The sequence below is a fragment of the Typopeltis vanoorti genome, chromosome 21 (assembly GCF_054136105.1).
Source record: "Typopeltis vanoorti isolate ZY-2024b chromosome 21, IOZ_Tvanoo_1.0, whole genome shotgun sequence".
Taxonomy (NCBI): Eukaryota; Metazoa; Arthropoda; class Arachnida; order Uropygi; family Thelyphonidae; genus Typopeltis; species Typopeltis vanoorti.
The window spans coordinates 85,326,274-85,342,875 of NC_143569.1; the positions used below are offsets into that span (position 1 = coordinate 85,326,274).

Consider the following 16,602-nt stretch of genomic DNA (forward strand, 5'->3'; position numbering starts at 1 on the left):
CACTTATTCTAAATTAAAAACCATGCCATGGATACAGATCACTGGATTTCAGTGGGAAAAACCCTCCATCTTATACAAGAGCAGATATAAATCCAAGATGCTATTCCTAGAATCTGCCTCAGCATTAAACATTCACCAAATCTTAATCAATTGTGCTCCTTTGCTTTACCAAAAATTTGAGAGACTGCTATTGTGAGACCTTCAAGTTCTCATCATTGCACCCACCCATAGAGGGTGCCATGAGGAATGTAGGATCTTGCCATTCACTTAGTCTGAGTTTGCTTTCTTGTCAGGCACCTGTACCTTTTCATCCTGCCCATGAAGATGCCTCGGTAACCAAGACAAAATACTGGTGTAATAATTTATTAACTAAATAAATTTGGTTAATATTTATCTAATAGACATGAGGTTATTCTACTAAACACCAACATAACAAAGGATCGCTGCTGTTATGCAGACCAAAAGTGGATCTATATGTTAATTTATTTAAAAATGTTCTTCAAAACAAATAGTCTTGCAAAATAAGATACTGCTCTCAGAAGTATTCTGAGAACAGTATCTGTAAAGAACAGTAGATCTGTAGAACAGTAAAGATGCTGTTATCAGAATACTTCTGAGAACAGTATCTTAAATTTAAGCAAACTGATATGAACATTACATAAATATGGTTAAGTACAAAATTATTTAAGAATTAAAGTTTTTATTCTTAATACTATGATACAGCAATATTCACAATAAGTTTCATAACCTTCAACATTGGCTGTCTATTCTTCTTGACAGCATAATTTATTTAAGAACATTTATTAATGATTTTTTGAAGGTATTATTGACAATGAAATGAAAAAAGATGTTTCAATGTAACAACCTAATGATGTTACACATGAAATATTTATCTGGACAACATGTAGATATTCATCTTACTTATCAAAAAGCAAGATAGTTCTTGCTGTTCCAGAATGAGAGCCAAAGCAACTAAGAAATGAGGCCAATGTGTTATGTCTGTTAACTGTTTGTGTTCAGGCCAATTTGCCTGTTTTGCAGCATAAAAAATGTCATGTTTCCTAGAGGTAATTCTTTCTACTTCTGCATGAGACTGGATAATTTACCTTCATTTGAAAAGCTTTTATGGAAGTTATGAAAAATTAGATGGCATTCAAAGCCAGGTATTTCCAACTGGGGAAATACCTGGCTTTGAAATATGGAAATATGTAATGTTAATACTGATAGCCATGTATGCTCATGTGAGGAAGATTTGCATTAGTAGAATATATAACAAATATGAACTGCATAAGATTCATAATATAAAGGGAAATTGAAAATTGAGAAAATGGAAGGGGGGGGTAACAGATTATAAACATGGTGATATACTTGTAACAGCATGTAAAGTATCCAAATTCATTATTTTTAAGAAAAACAATTAACACACAGGTTATAACAACAAAACTTTTAAAAATATAATCTTATGTCGGCAGAACTCCAACCTAATAACTTGCAAAAATAAGGAGGATAGGAGCATGTGCTTCTGTTTCTTACGGAAGAAACTTTCAACAGTTTCCAAATGAAGATAGTACTACACCTCCAGTGATGTACTCAGCTTAATCACCATCCTAACTGAATACAGGATAAGTATTCAATAACTATAAACACTTTGTTATGGCACAAGGTTCACTCACTACTGTGATTTTTAGAGAAGTATCCCATAAACAGGAATAAATACCTTCAAGAATACTAGCGTATTTCTGAACCCTGCTCAGCAAAATTTTTTTTTTACGTGAAATAGTTGACTGTTCTGTCCTAGTACCCTCACTGGATTCATTCAGGGTTTCTCAAAAAAGCTTACAGAACTTCTATCAATCTTACATCTTACCTTAAAAACCACAACCATGAAAACTCAAAGAGATTATCCACATAAAAAAAGGAAACCTTCAAAAAACCTTTCAGATTCATTTCAGAAATATGTAAATCGCCATTCAAAACTCAATGATGATCACAAGACTGCATAATCACTCTCCCCAACTGAAGGGAGTGTCCACCTTGGTTATGGATATCTTCTGGTGCTATTGCCGGCCTGGTCGGCCAAGTGGTTAACGTATCCGCTCTCCAGCCAAAAGGTTGAGTTTGAATCCTGCCATAGGCATGGATGTTTGTCATTGTCTGTGAAAATACTGGTGTTGGTGTAGTTGGAGACAGAGTTGTAGAATAGGTGCACTTCCTCGATGAGTCTTTGGACTCCCTGGAGGTATCAGGTAATATTACCAGATCCAGCACTCTCCATTCCTTGGTCCAATCTATAACATGTTGTTTCAGATAATTATCCCTTAGCAACTGTATATATTCCACTTCATCTTGCCATTCCCCCCTCCCTTTCCTCCTGCCAATCTATGTCCCCATAGTTGAAGTGTCCCATAATAGCACTCACTGCACTAATCTGCTGATACATGGCATCTACATCATCCTGTAAATCCCTGGTCTATAGCAGCAACCAACAATATATATTGCCTGACTGGTCTCTAACTCACATTAGACAGCCTCAAATGACCCATCTCTGCATACCTAAAATCCTCTGAAACTTCTAATTTTCTTGGTGTAGTTCAGCTATCATCACTATATCGCCTATTTCCTCTATTCACCATGAAAACACAATACACTTTATATTCTATCCTTGTAACTATATCATTTTCTGTCAACCCAGTCTCATTGATGCCCATAATTTTTGGTCAAGTCAAGCTGACCAAGCCAAAAAACTTCTCTCCCTTATTTCCCGATATTTCTTGCATTCATGTACATGCATTTCAACATCCCTTTATATCTATAGTTACCCTTGTGTAATGACAGTACCCAAACCCATTCGAATTGCAAACCTGTGAAATTGTATTCAGCATTGCATAATGCTGCTGGCCGGGTTGGTCGAGTAGTTAGCATATCCGCTCTCCAGTTAAAAGACTGAGTTCGAATCCCACATGGGAATGGATGTTTGTGATTGTCTGTGAAAATACTAGTGGTGGTAGATGGTGTTGGTGTAGTTGGGGTTTGTTATGGTTGGTGGAGACAGTTGTAGAGTAGGTGCCCTCCCTTGATGAGTCTTCGGACTTGGAGGTATCACATAATAATAATAAAAAAATAATAATTTCTATACACATGCTCATTTATTGCAGGGGTAGCTAGATGCATGCTTGATCACATCCTCCCTAGTTTCCCTAGTTTTGTACTTTCAAACTCTCACTAAACAACACTTTCTCCAAACATAACTCCAAAACAATTTGTATATAGTCCATTAGGCATATATAAGTCCTACGGTTCATCAAATTCACTCCATACATCCATAAACTGCACATGATTTTCTCCAGCACAATCTATCATTAACTCATTAGTAATCATAGCCCTTCTTCTCAACTCCGTCCTATAACACTAAGGCAGAAGACTCCCAATCTTTACTTCCTTGCCCTTTTTTTTTTTGCTTCTTTCAACAACTCTTTCATATTTCTCACTGCATATTTCTTCCCTTTCAAATAATTTGTTCCTGGCAAAACAATCAACACTTTCACAGTTCCCTTCTGCAAACTAACGGCTTCTCAACATCCTTGATCTTCACACCTGGGAAACATGCTTTCGTCACTTTATCATTTAGTATACCTCTTATCATTGAATCTTATCCTTGTTTTCAGTTTCTTGCACTTTCATACTTTTCTCATTCACTTGTTCTTTCATATTCCCACTAGATGTATCATACAACAATCATTTCTCAAGTAGCTCTGGCTTCCACTCTGTCGTGTGAAGGACACTACATAAGCAACCTATTTCACTCCTTACACATCACCCATATTACTTTCGGCCATTTTACAGCTTTAATTTATATTTCACACACTAGCATTCACTACTTCCACATTCTCCAGAACACCTTCGCTATCTTTCTTTACATTGTTAATATTTGTTACTTGATTTTCTCACTTTTCATGACTCATATTTCTTGTACTCACACACAAAACATTTACGGCACTCTCACTTTTGTACCATACCCAATTAACTCTTGGCAACGAATACATAGAACATACACTATACTACAATGTACAAAATCCCTCATGCTAAACTCAGCAAACAAGGAAACCTTGGCTGCCATTTTACTTGTACACTTGAGTACCATGAAAAAACACTTAAATGATATCCCATATTCAATTGCACACACACACACTCAATTTTACAGTCTAAAGTAAATAGGATATAGAAAAAAATAATTTCTAAAACACTAATATTCACTAAAATAAGACTTGAAGGACACATGTAACACTGCTACTACTACTCTGCACTATGCTAGCACCCTTATAAAACAAATCTTGGGATAAATGCCATGGAAGAGTTTAGAGAAGTACTCAAGTATTTTCTATTGATAACTCTAGGACATTTGACTGAATTTGGCACAAACGTCTACTCTACTCTACTAAAGTAAGCTTGTAACTGCTGGTTCTGACTTGTGCAACGTCACTGGCTCTCTTTGTTTGATCATTATGTGTAATGGCTGATGAATCTATATTTTCAAACTTTGCAACTAATGATGGAATAACAAAGGATTTGATCATCTTTTTCCTTCTTCATGTTCATCCAAATTAGCAATTATAATTCTGTTCTTAAATTTTCTTCACATTCAGAATTATTAACACCTTAGGCTGAACATTTTCTCACATGTGGATTTACTATAAAAAAAAAGCAACTTATTACTCATTCATTCATTAAATACAAAAATTAAGAAACACTATCTGAAGAAATATAGAAATATCAGTTCAGGAGGGCACCATACTGAAGATGCAGGCACACACTATCTCCACTCTTATTCATCATCTATCTGAACTGTATTATGAAAGAAAGCAGCATTCAACCTAATATTAAAATCATATCAAATTTAGCTGTTTTGCTTTATGCAGACGATGATGTACTCCTAAACACATCCAGTACAAGACCCCAGGATTCTTTAACTAAATTGAATAATAGTTGTAATAAATTTGCCATGAAATCAGCAATAAAAGCATCAAAACTATGAAAATATGCTGGAACATAAAAGGCTTCAGCTACATTTTCAATGATGAATCATTGCAGCGATGTAGCCATTTTTTTACTGCAGATCGCAAATTAAATTTGGAAATAGACAACAGAATAAGCAAAGCTGATATCGTGGGGAGCCAGCTGAATAAATTTATATATGAGGGTGTCTGAAAAATTCTCGGCCTTGACCCATAGATGGCAACACCAGTGGCAAGATTTTTTTTTTCTAAGTTGGTACATCTGTCATAAGCGTCCATGTGAAATTGCAAGTCATTCTATCAAGTAGTTTGTTTTATACAGCTGTCTGAAGCTAAAGTTCTGTCTGTATCCCTTGAAATGGATAAAATTAAGTATCGTGCAGTTATAAAATTCCTTGTAAAAGAAGGTTTAACGGCAAAAGAAATTCATTTGAAGTTCATAAAAGTTTATGGGCACTCTTCTCCATTTTCAACAATTATGAAATGGGCTGCCGAGTTTAAACATGGCCATACCAGCCTTGAAGATGATCCACATAAAGGACCTCCAAAAAAGTGTAACACCACCAGAAATCATTGATCAATGCACGATACGGTATTGGATGACTGGTGAGTCAAAGTACGTGAAATTGCTGAGACTATGGGCATTTCAAAAGAACGTGTAGGATATATTTTGCATGAAGAATTGCATATGAAAAGGTTTTGAGCAAGATGCCATGCTTGCTCACAGCAGATCAAAAACGCACTTGCATGAAAGTCTCTGAACAGTGCTTGGAGCATTTTAACCAGAATAAAACTGTTTTATGCATCGACTTATTACTATGGATGAGACTTGGATTTACCATTACACACCAGAATCCAAACAGCAGTCAAAATAGTGGACAGAAGTCGGTTGTTCAGCACCAAAGACAAAGTCAGTTCCATCAGCAGGAAAGGTCATGGCATCAGTGTTTTGGGATGCTAAAGGCATTGTTTATTATTTATTATATTTTTTTTTTGTTTATTATATAAACAAATTTAACGAAGATAAAATTTGATTATTAAGTCGTGCAGTGAAAAATATATGAAAAGATAAAGGGTTACTACAATTTCTAGACTGTGTTTTTGTCAAAACCACGTTGAACAAGGGTTACTACAATTTGTAGACCGCGTTATACGAGGGTTACCTGTACTGACCATTTAAAACTATATATATTTAGAAATTTATGTACATTTAATCATACAAATACAACATTTATTTTACAAATGATATTCTATATTTTTCAATTTAGCTACTTAAATACAAATTTACTATTTCTAGATATACACAAAGCTTTTGACTCTGTATCACATGAAACTTTAATAAAAAAATTAGAAGTCATAAGAATACAAGGTACTGCCCTAAACTGGTTCAAAAATTACTTAAATGCCAGATCACAAATTGTAAAAATAAGCAACACTATAGCAGCTCCAAAACAGTAGACTGCAGTGTACCACAAGGATCTGTCTTGGGACCAATTTATTTAATATTTATATCAATGACTTCTGCAATCTTAAACTAAACAGTAAAATAAATACTTTTACAGATGATACAGTACTAATTTTCTCTACAGACACAGCCGAACAAATGAAAACCATCGTGAATGCTGATCTTTTGAAAGTAACAAATTGGTTCCAGTCAAACAAACTCAGTCTGAATGTCTCAAAAACTAAATACGTAGATTTTAATTTGCAAAATGAACTTCATTGCACAATTAATTTTGCATGATTGGAATTGCAGGACAAATTCAAATTGCAACTGCGAGAAAATAGAAAGTCAGTGTAATAACTTACGTGGGATTAAAAATTGATAGTAGTTTAAGCTGGAAACGAAACCGCATATTACCAATGTCGTAAATAAAGTAAGGATTATGTTAAACAGACTTTACTACCTAAACAGATTCTTAAATTTAATATGCTAAAAATATTATATTCTGCCTGGATTCAAAGTGCACTACAATATGGTATATTAAGTTGTGGAGAAATCTATCGCACTATGCTGAAACCTTTAGTCTCGACTCAGCACAAAGTAATTAAAATCTTAACTAGAAACAAATATAAGGATACTGCAATGTGTAATAAATACACCATACTAAACTTACTATCCCTTAGATATTAGTCATAAAAAACGACAATGAATACGTAAATATCAAACAAGATGCTTTCCTTAATAGACATAAGGGCCTAAAATATATAGTTCCAAAAGCAAATAAAGAAGCAATACACAAACATTATACTTATTTAGTGCCAAAAGTATTCAACACACTACCTTTAACAATAAGAAATGAAACTAACCCAAACAAATACAAAACTCTAATCTAAGAGTATTTATTTTCCCACAGAAATAAGGAATCTGTGTTCAAAATAATGGTATAAATTATTGCTTTTTAGCATATTTGTATTCAAAGATCATGAAAATTTTAATGCTATTTAACTGCTTTATTTTGTTCCTAATTAATTGTTATGCAACTTTCTCTATACATATCAGCATATCTCCTGCAATTTTATTATGTAATTATATTATAATAATATGTATATTATGAATGTACACATATGTACACCTAAACCTCTTTTTTACACGATAGATACATTCCTAAAAATTATGTGTAAATAGAATTCACATAAAAAGAACTACTGACTCCATAGAAAAAGTGAAGATTGGTTCCAAACCTGAAATATAAGCAAAATAATGAAAAAACAAACAAACATTAAATTTGTTAGGATCATAAGATTTTTATTTACATTTCATGGAGAACACACATACATATAATGAATTTTAATAACTTAAAAAAAAAACAACATATTCATTTCAGTTGCTTGCTAAGGATTCTATAAAAAAAATTATGTTATTCGCTATCAGTTTCTGACAATAAACGCAAAAGCTTTTGTTTTCGTGAGACTGTAATATCACTAGAACTACTAGATATGGTATTATCATCATCGACTTCCGCCTCAACTTGTGGAATTCTTCTTGTCATGTCTTGAACAAAAGTACCACTGGTTGTTTCAGTAGTTTTAGGAATGAACTCAGTTATTAATCACTGGGTTGATGCTTTAGAAAAGTCGCGATATAATTCTCTGTATGAAGACATTAACAACTTAAGCTCATGTGAAAACTTCCCAGCACGTTCTTTATTTGGATCATGTCCGGCATAATAATTGCCTAAATTACTGGCCAGTTTAAGACCTTTAATTATATCAGCAGTAAAAGTAGGATTATCTTGATCATTATCTTCTTCGCTTTCAGGAGTCTCAGAAACAATCTCCACTATTTCGTCTTCACTAAGAGGTTTATCAATTAACAATTCTTCGATATCTGCCAACATAAGATCATCGAATCCTTCTCCGCCAATTTCACATGACAAACTTATTATATTGGGGAATTCTGAAGTATGATTGAAGGGAACAGGATCATTCTCTTTAACACATGCAGGCCAAATAGCTTTCCAGCATGCATTCCTAGTTTCTGGTCTCAATTCAGATAATGATAATCGAATCTGATTAATACAATCCTCAATTGAAAATTTTTTCCACACATCCATAACTGACAGTGTTTCATCATCATTTAGCTTGTTCAAAACATACTGAAATGTTCATCTGACATAATATGTTTTAAAAGTAGCAATTATACACTGATCTAGAGGTTGTAGCAATGATGTGGTATTGGGTGGTAGGAAAAAAAAATGCACATTTGGGTGTTCTATGGCAAGATGACTGGGTGCATTATCAAGAATCAAAAGCACTTTAAATTCGAGACCCTTGTCATTCAAATAGCATCTAACTTCTGACACAAAATGTTTGTGGAACCACTCAGTGAAAATATCAATGGTCACCCAAGCTTTTTTGTTGGCTATCCAATGAAGGTTGTAGCAATGATGTGGTATTGGGTGGTAGAAAAAAAAAATTCACATTTGGATGTTCTATGGCAAGATGACTGGGTGCATTATCAAGAATCAAAAGCACTTTAAATTCGAGACCCTTGTCATTCAAATAGCATCTAACTTCTGACACAAAATGTTTGTGGAACCACTCAGTGAAAATATCAATGGTCACCCAAGCTTTTTTGTTAGCTATCCAATGAACTGGCAAATTTTTGAAAATCTACGCCTTTCATTGGCTGTGGTCTTAATGATCGATTTATGAGCAGTAGTTTTAACATCCAATCTAATAAAGCGTTCGAACAAAATAGGAGTGTTATACGATCCTTTGCTGCTTTGAACCCACCAACAGTTTTTTGCATTTTTGATATGCAAGTTCTCTTTGGCATTTTTTTTCCAGAAAAGGCCAGTTTCATCCATATTCCAAACTTGTTCATGAGTGTAACCTCCATCTTCAATTATTTTAGCAAGTTTTTGTGGAAATGCTTTAGCAGCTGTTTCATCAGCAGAAGCTGTTTCACCTTTAATTTTTATATTATGAAGAACATGTCTTTTAATAAACTTAACCAGCCAACCATTGCTTGCATGAAATTCATATTTTTTCCTTGATTGAGATGAATTATCTGGCTGCAGTTTTCTAATCTTTTCATAAAATCTGAATGCAGATTGCTTGATGGAATTTCTGTCAACTGGCATTCATTTTTGTACATTATCTTCTATCCACATCACTAGAGCTTTTTCAGCTTTTTCAGCCTTTTCTAGAACATCTCGTGTATGATGATAATTTCGCACTCGATTTTGTACCAGAACATACCACTTTTCCAATAGCCTCTTCATTTTTCTTTATAGATCTGACAGTTGATTCACGGAGTCCAAAATGCTTACCCACGGCCGTCGCACCTTCCCAGTTTGAAGACAATCTAAAATTTGAATTTTTATATCCAGGACCTGTAAGCTCCTACAACTGAGCAAGCCAAGGTAGCTTTAACTAGACGAGCAAGCATCGGCTTCGACACACAGCACAAAGCTCAATTATTGCCGTGCAAGCTTAAGAAGACATCTTCTGTCTACAAAAATAAAAGCCTAAATGGAATGCTTATAAATGCAAGCATTTATTAACAAATAAATGCTACTTCTTTCTCAATTAATGAGCTTGCGCAGCAAGCATGGAGAATTCACCACTGCTCCATTCGTTTACAATATATCTAGAAAAGTATAAAAGAGAAATTTTTTTATAAATAAAAAAAAATAAAAGAAAGCCACTCAAAATTTACTTTCACCATTACAAGTTTTTCTTAATATCTGTTCAGTTCTACTATGGTATTCTGTCTACATTATGTTCTAAATACACAAGCATGTTTAATGAAACATTTGCTTTGTACTTTAAATTATCAGAGTATGTCAGTCGTTCTAAATAATTTTAATTAACAATATGAATATGTATATTGATATGTTATTAACACAGTGCAGTTTGGTGTTTTTTTTTTTTTTTTTTTTTTTTTTTTTACAAAAAAAATTCTAAAAAAATTACATTGTTGTAAAATGTATAGCAAACAACAATCATAAAAACATAGGACTGATGTTCTGGTAAGAAGTCTGCATTGCACAATAATTACAAAAAAAAAATTGTGGATAACAAAATATGCATCATTTATCATCCTATATTATTTAGGTGAGGGGAGGGGGAACCTTCAATGTTAAGTTAAGAAGCATAAAAATAAACCAAACTTTAAAAAGGATACGAAACAACACAAATAATAAGTACTGGTCTGGATTCAGGGAATGGATGAAGGTAGTCCCACAGCAAGGCAAACATGGCTGCTCCTACAGCAATACCTGATATTGCTAGTCTTCCATCCATCAGATGGTGGCTTTCAATGTACTTCAACTTTTCAGTAAATATCTAAAAATATTAGTTATGATGATAGGTGGAAATATGACATAATAATCCAGCAACTATACATTGAAAATCATCAATATATTCTCCCCTCCCTCTCAATAAAAATATCAGCAGTGAGATGCATATGCTGCATTTCCTTCCATAGCATTACTACAGTGACTAGTTTAATATAATAGTCATGCATTCATAGCATTTAAATATTATTTCAGATATTTTAGGTAGTAAAATATCTGACAAATTGCAAAAGAAATTTTCATTATTAATGAAATACTAAACAAAAATTATATGAAAATGTATACCATTCTATATAATATTACATATTAATAAACTGCAATGAATTCATAAAATTACAATAACAACAGTTTGCTATGATGCAAGCTGCTCTGGCATTATTAGCAAATTATAATCACAGGGTTGTAATGTAACTTTTTTGGAAACAACTGTTTATCTTTTAATGTATTCAACAGTGGAATACTGTGCAGTAGGAGTTCACATAACTGTCTGTTAAACAATGAACTGGACAACATTAGAATACCCACTAGAATCAAAGGAGCAAATCAATTTTCATTCCTGGTCCTCACCAATGCCTTCCTCTTGAATTGCATCAAGAGGCAATAATCATAGAATACACAGGATAAATGAACAATTTATCACATCCACATTTCATGCTTCGGTCCTCTATTTCTATGGCTGAAGTCAAGGACATGTTTTCATTAAATTTGCAAAAGCATTATTAGACATGGGATACTGTAAAAAAAATCATAATTTATAATTATGAATCTTTTTATAATTGTTTCTCTATTCTAACATATCATTAGTTTTGGTTTCATAACACGTATATCAGCACTTGCAATGTGCCCATTATTGATATATTATTGAAAAAATGAAATGTAAAGCATTTGAAATTAATGTACTTACTAGATTCTGATAGTTTGTAATGTTTAAGGAAATTAAGTAAACTTGACAGTCAGAATATATATTAATTGTGGATTCCGAAAAAGGAATCGTAATAAGGTGAATCCTTTGATTGGATTGGTGACACTGTCAACAAGTGAAGAATATAAAAGGAAATTAAGTAGACACTTTATTTCAACCTTCAAAGAAACTAAATGAAAAAATTTGCATTCTGAAGGACGGCGGTGATGTTGATTTATCGGAACAAGTGATGCAATTAGAGGAATATGAAACTGTAAAGTGGCTTAAACATGTTCATTGTCAATCATGCGATATCGCGTGGTGCGAGTTCTCTCCTTGTGCCCGATCACACGTTATCGTGTGGACGTCGCTAACTAAATAAAATACTAAAAAAAAATTTTGGCTACCACACGAAATTCCAATTTTCAGCTTGGCAATGAACAATATCGCGCGATGCGAGTTCTCACCGGGCGGCTGATCACGCGTTATCGCGTGGACGTCGCTAACTAAATAAAATAATTTTTAAAAAAATTTGGCCACCACACGAAATTCCAATTTTCAGCTTGGCAATGAAAGTGTTAATGAAGAGTTCTACTTTGATACAGTGTTTATAAAGTAGTAAAGGAAACTTTTTTCTCTGGTAATGAATTTATGATTTGTGCATCTTATAATAAAACTGCCTGAGGTAAGAATATTTATACTGCAGTGAAACAGTGATAATGAATGTGACAATTTATGCAGGAAGTTAATAAGTTTTATATTTTGAAAATAAAGGTCTAACAAAGAAACTGTCTAGTGGATGTGATTAAGTATATGAGAGTTGTTTGAAAAGTTTGGTATATTTCCAATAGACAGCGACACAATTCCTTCATTCATACTAGTGTCGGCAAGTATCATCTTTTTCATGACCCCTGGCAAAATTTTAGTCATATATGAAGCGTAGTTCTCATTTGCCAAACATTTAAAATGACAGTCTTCACATTTTTCATAAAAATGGACAAAAAAGCGAGTTTTGTGCAGTGATAAAACACTTTTATTTTTTGGATAAATGAGTTTAAACATGGTCGTAAGTTCATCGAAGATGAAGTGCACTCCGGACGCCCGACTGAGGTCACTACGAAGAAAATGATAGATAAAATCCATGGTATCCTTATGGAAGACCACCGAGTAAAAGTGCGTGAGATAGCCGAGATTGTAGGCATTTCAACAAAATGGGTGTATAATATTCTGCATGAAAAATTGCACATGAAAAAGCTGTGTGTGATAGGTGCTGCGATTGTTGACTGTCGATCAAAAACGCATGCGAAAAGACATTTCAACGCAATGTTTGGCAATGCTTAATAGAAATTCGCAGAATTTTTTTTTCCTTGATTCATGACTGTAGATGAAACTTGGATCCACCACTACACACCTGAGTCCAAGCAGTAGGCAAAACAGTGGACAATGCCCGGTGAAAGAGCACCGAAAAAAGCAAAGATCATTTTGTCAACTGAAAATGTGATGGTCAGTGCTTTTTCGGATTCCCAAGGAATTATCATGATAGACTATTTGGAAAAGGGTAAGACAATAACAGGAGTCTATTATGCATCATTGTTGAACCTTTAAAAGAACTGAAGGAAAAAAAGCCCAAGTTTGGCACACAAAAAAGTGCTCTTTCATCAAGACAATGCACTGTCTCCCACATTGGCAAAATCACGTGAATTGAGGTTCGAAATGGTTCCACATACACCGTATTCTCCGAACTTGGCCCCGTATGACTTCTTGTTCCCAAACTTAAAAATTTGGCTTGGTGGGAAAAAATTTTCTTCGAACAAGGATGTCATCGAAGCTGTCAATGACTATTTTGCACAATTTGACAAATCCTACTTTTTAGATGGGATGAAAAAATTGGAAACTCGCTGGACCAAATGTGTAGACCTCAATGGAGACTATGTTGAGAAATAAAGGTGATTTTTTCCAAAAAAAAATGTGTTGAACTTATTTTTTTAAGAAACTGTTCAAACAACCCTTGTATGTCAAACAATCCAACAATAGAATGAGTCAGAGAATGAATGATTTTAATTTTTGGATAAAAAAATTCTCTAAAGCATAGATATAGCAACAACCAATTGTATATATTTTGTCTTACTGGTCTCAATCTCACACCAGATTGCTTCAAATGAACAGCCACCTCTCCTACTTGCCTCCTATTCTTTTTGGTTGCAATTCATCTGCTATCATCAGCAGTACCCTCCCCATCCTTCTCTATCTTCCTTGAAAATGCTAAACCCTTCCCTGTACTGTTAGCCAAGTCTCAGTAATGCCTATAACTCTTGGCAAGGTTGCACTAATCAATCTCCTCCCTCTCGTTCCTGATACTATTGGCATTAGTATATAGAAACAGCAACATCCCTTTATTCCCCCACCCACCTTTACTTTCTGAATTGACTACCCTATTCAATATTTTTGCTTGAGAGACTAGATTCCTCACTTGGTCATTCTCACTCACTAGCTTACTGGGTGCCTTCACAAACTCACTTGCTTCCATTCTAATTGCTAGTTTCCCTGAATTAGCATGTAAGCATGCTCAGTGAACAAAGCTCTCTCTAGATACCTAACACCAAAACCATTCAGATGCAGTCCATCCACATTATACAAATTCTTCTGTCAAACAGATCCACAAATTCTACATCATTTCTTTTGCACAATCTACTTATAGACTCATTGGCTATCAATGCCCTCCTCCTCAGTTCGCCTCTATCATAGCGTGGTAGGAGACTTACAATCTTCACCTTCTTGCTCTTCAGTTTTGTCTCTTCTAACAGCTCCTTTGCATCCTCCCTCATAGAATACTTCTCACCTCTCAAATCATTAGTACCAACCAAGACATTCATTTCCTTCAATTTACCTTTTTGCAAACAGATGGCAAGGCTAATATTGTGAATTTTTGCACCCAGGAAACATAATTTTGTCATACTTTCATTAAGTACTTCACTCATAACTGAGTTTCCATACATAATTTTCTCCATACTTGTTTTTTTTGTTTGTTCAATCGGTCTTTATTGTCCTTTTGGATCACCTGCTTCTTTCTTTTTTTTCAGTCCTGCTTAAGATAAGCCACCATTTAAAGAAATTTTCTTCCTTTCTTTTTTTTAATCTTCATTCATTCATTCAGCATCCACAAAGATACCTAGTAGGAGGATATATCAAAAGAAGATGACAAGTTTTCACTCAACTTAGTTCTCCACATTTCTTGTAGGCTATTTGTAATCTTCTCCAGCTTTGATCCTCATGTGAATCAACAAAATTTATTTTTTCAACATTTCAACCTATATACTTCTCGTAGACAAGGTTATGCATTATTAAAACACTTAAGGAATTGAACAACGTAGTTAAGGATATAAATTAAATTAAACTTTAATAAATATTTTCCGATATTTCGGCAACGTCATGTTGCCATCTTCTAAAGGAACTTACAAAAAAAGTTACGTGCACGTAGGCACTACAACACAGAAACTGGGAATGAAAAGATGAAGCTATTGTTCTCCTAACAGTCCTGATGGTGCCCTCTAGCAGGCTAAGTAGGTGTTCTTGGCCGTTGGACTGAAGGTTTGCTGATGTAGGCCTCCCAAATTTGGGGCAGTCGCATACAACCAAATTTGTTGAGGTTTGGAGAATTTCTTAGGGCTGAGGCTGATCCCATAAAGAGTCTTTCAAATTTGTATTTGCTACGGTGTATCACTGTAGCTTTCTTCCACCGTATTCTGTGGCGTGTATCCAGAGCATGGTCCACAAGCCCAGAATGACTGTATTTGTAAAAACGGATGTAGTCCTTGTGTTCCGAAATTGATATTCGCTGTCCTGCCTGTTTGGCCAAAGTAAGACAGTTTACAACTGCAAGGGACCTGGTAAACACCAGGTAGGTCTAGGGGAAGTAGTTGGTCTTTAGTGGATGGGATAAGGGATGCCAATTTTCTGTAAGGTTTGTAACAGGAGGTCAGGTCATGTTTTTTTAAGATTTTGGTAATCTTTTCCGAGGTGCCTCGGATGTAGGGAATGGTGATGGATTTAGAGTAATCCTTGTTGTGGAGGGGGGGGGGGCTGTGGTTTGTAGGTTCTAATATTTTTTGGATTTTTTTTGGGGGGGGGGGGGTAGCCATTGGCTGAGAAAGTGTTGAGGATGTGATTTAGTTCAGTGTTTAGGGCCAAGTCGTTTGAACAGATTAGTTTAGCCCTGTTGTGTAGTGTTTTCACTACTCCTAGAGGGCACCATCAGGACTGTTAGGAGAACAATAGCTTCATCCCTTCATTCCCAGTTTCGGTGTTGTAGTGCCTACGTGCACGTAACTTTTTTTGCAAGTTCCTTTAGAAGATGGCAACGTGACGTTGCCGAAATATCGGAAAATATTTATTAAAGTTTAATTTATATCCTTAACTACGTTCAATTCCTCAAGTGTTTTAATAACAACCTATATACTATTTTGTTCTTCAAAAATGAACATAAAAAAGTTTCACCACGAATGAATATCAGACATCACACTAATAATTTCCCATCGACTTATGTATGATCATACCAATATGCAAATTATCTTTCCCTAAAGAATTTTTTTTTTTTTTAATTTTGTTTGTAACATTTAACTTTTTATAGACAGAATAAATGTTAGGGATCAATTAATCCCAGAATATGCATTAATAAAAACCAACCTTTTTAACTCCATCATCTAAAGAATTCTTTACTGCAGATCCATCCCATTTATCTACTTTTACAGGCTTTTCATTAGAATTCCACTGAGGAAGAATAATAACAAACTATCAGAATGGTTAGGATCACTTATTACTAATATCACTGATGTTTTATATATTTTTTATTTATATACATTACTTAATTACAAATACTTTCAGT

The 16,602-nt window shown here is 34.3% G+C and overlaps 1 protein-coding gene across 1 annotated transcript in view; it reads right to left on the reverse strand.

Moving 5' to 3' along the window:
* The window catches only part of Spase25 (Signal peptidase complex subunit Spase25), an 81,283-nt gene that overhangs the window by 34,588 nt on the left and 30,093 nt on the right, over positions 1 to 16,602 (reverse strand). Inside the window, exons 2-3 of the mRNA XM_090411220.1 lie at positions 16,404 to 16,487; positions 10,648 to 10,808 (exon numbers count right to left, since the gene is read on the reverse strand). Of these exons, the coding sequence (XP_090267346.1) occupies positions 10,648 to 10,808; positions 16,404 to 16,487 (245 nt within the window). The remainder of the gene's footprint in view (positions 1 to 10,647; positions 10,809 to 16,403; positions 16,488 to 16,602) is intronic.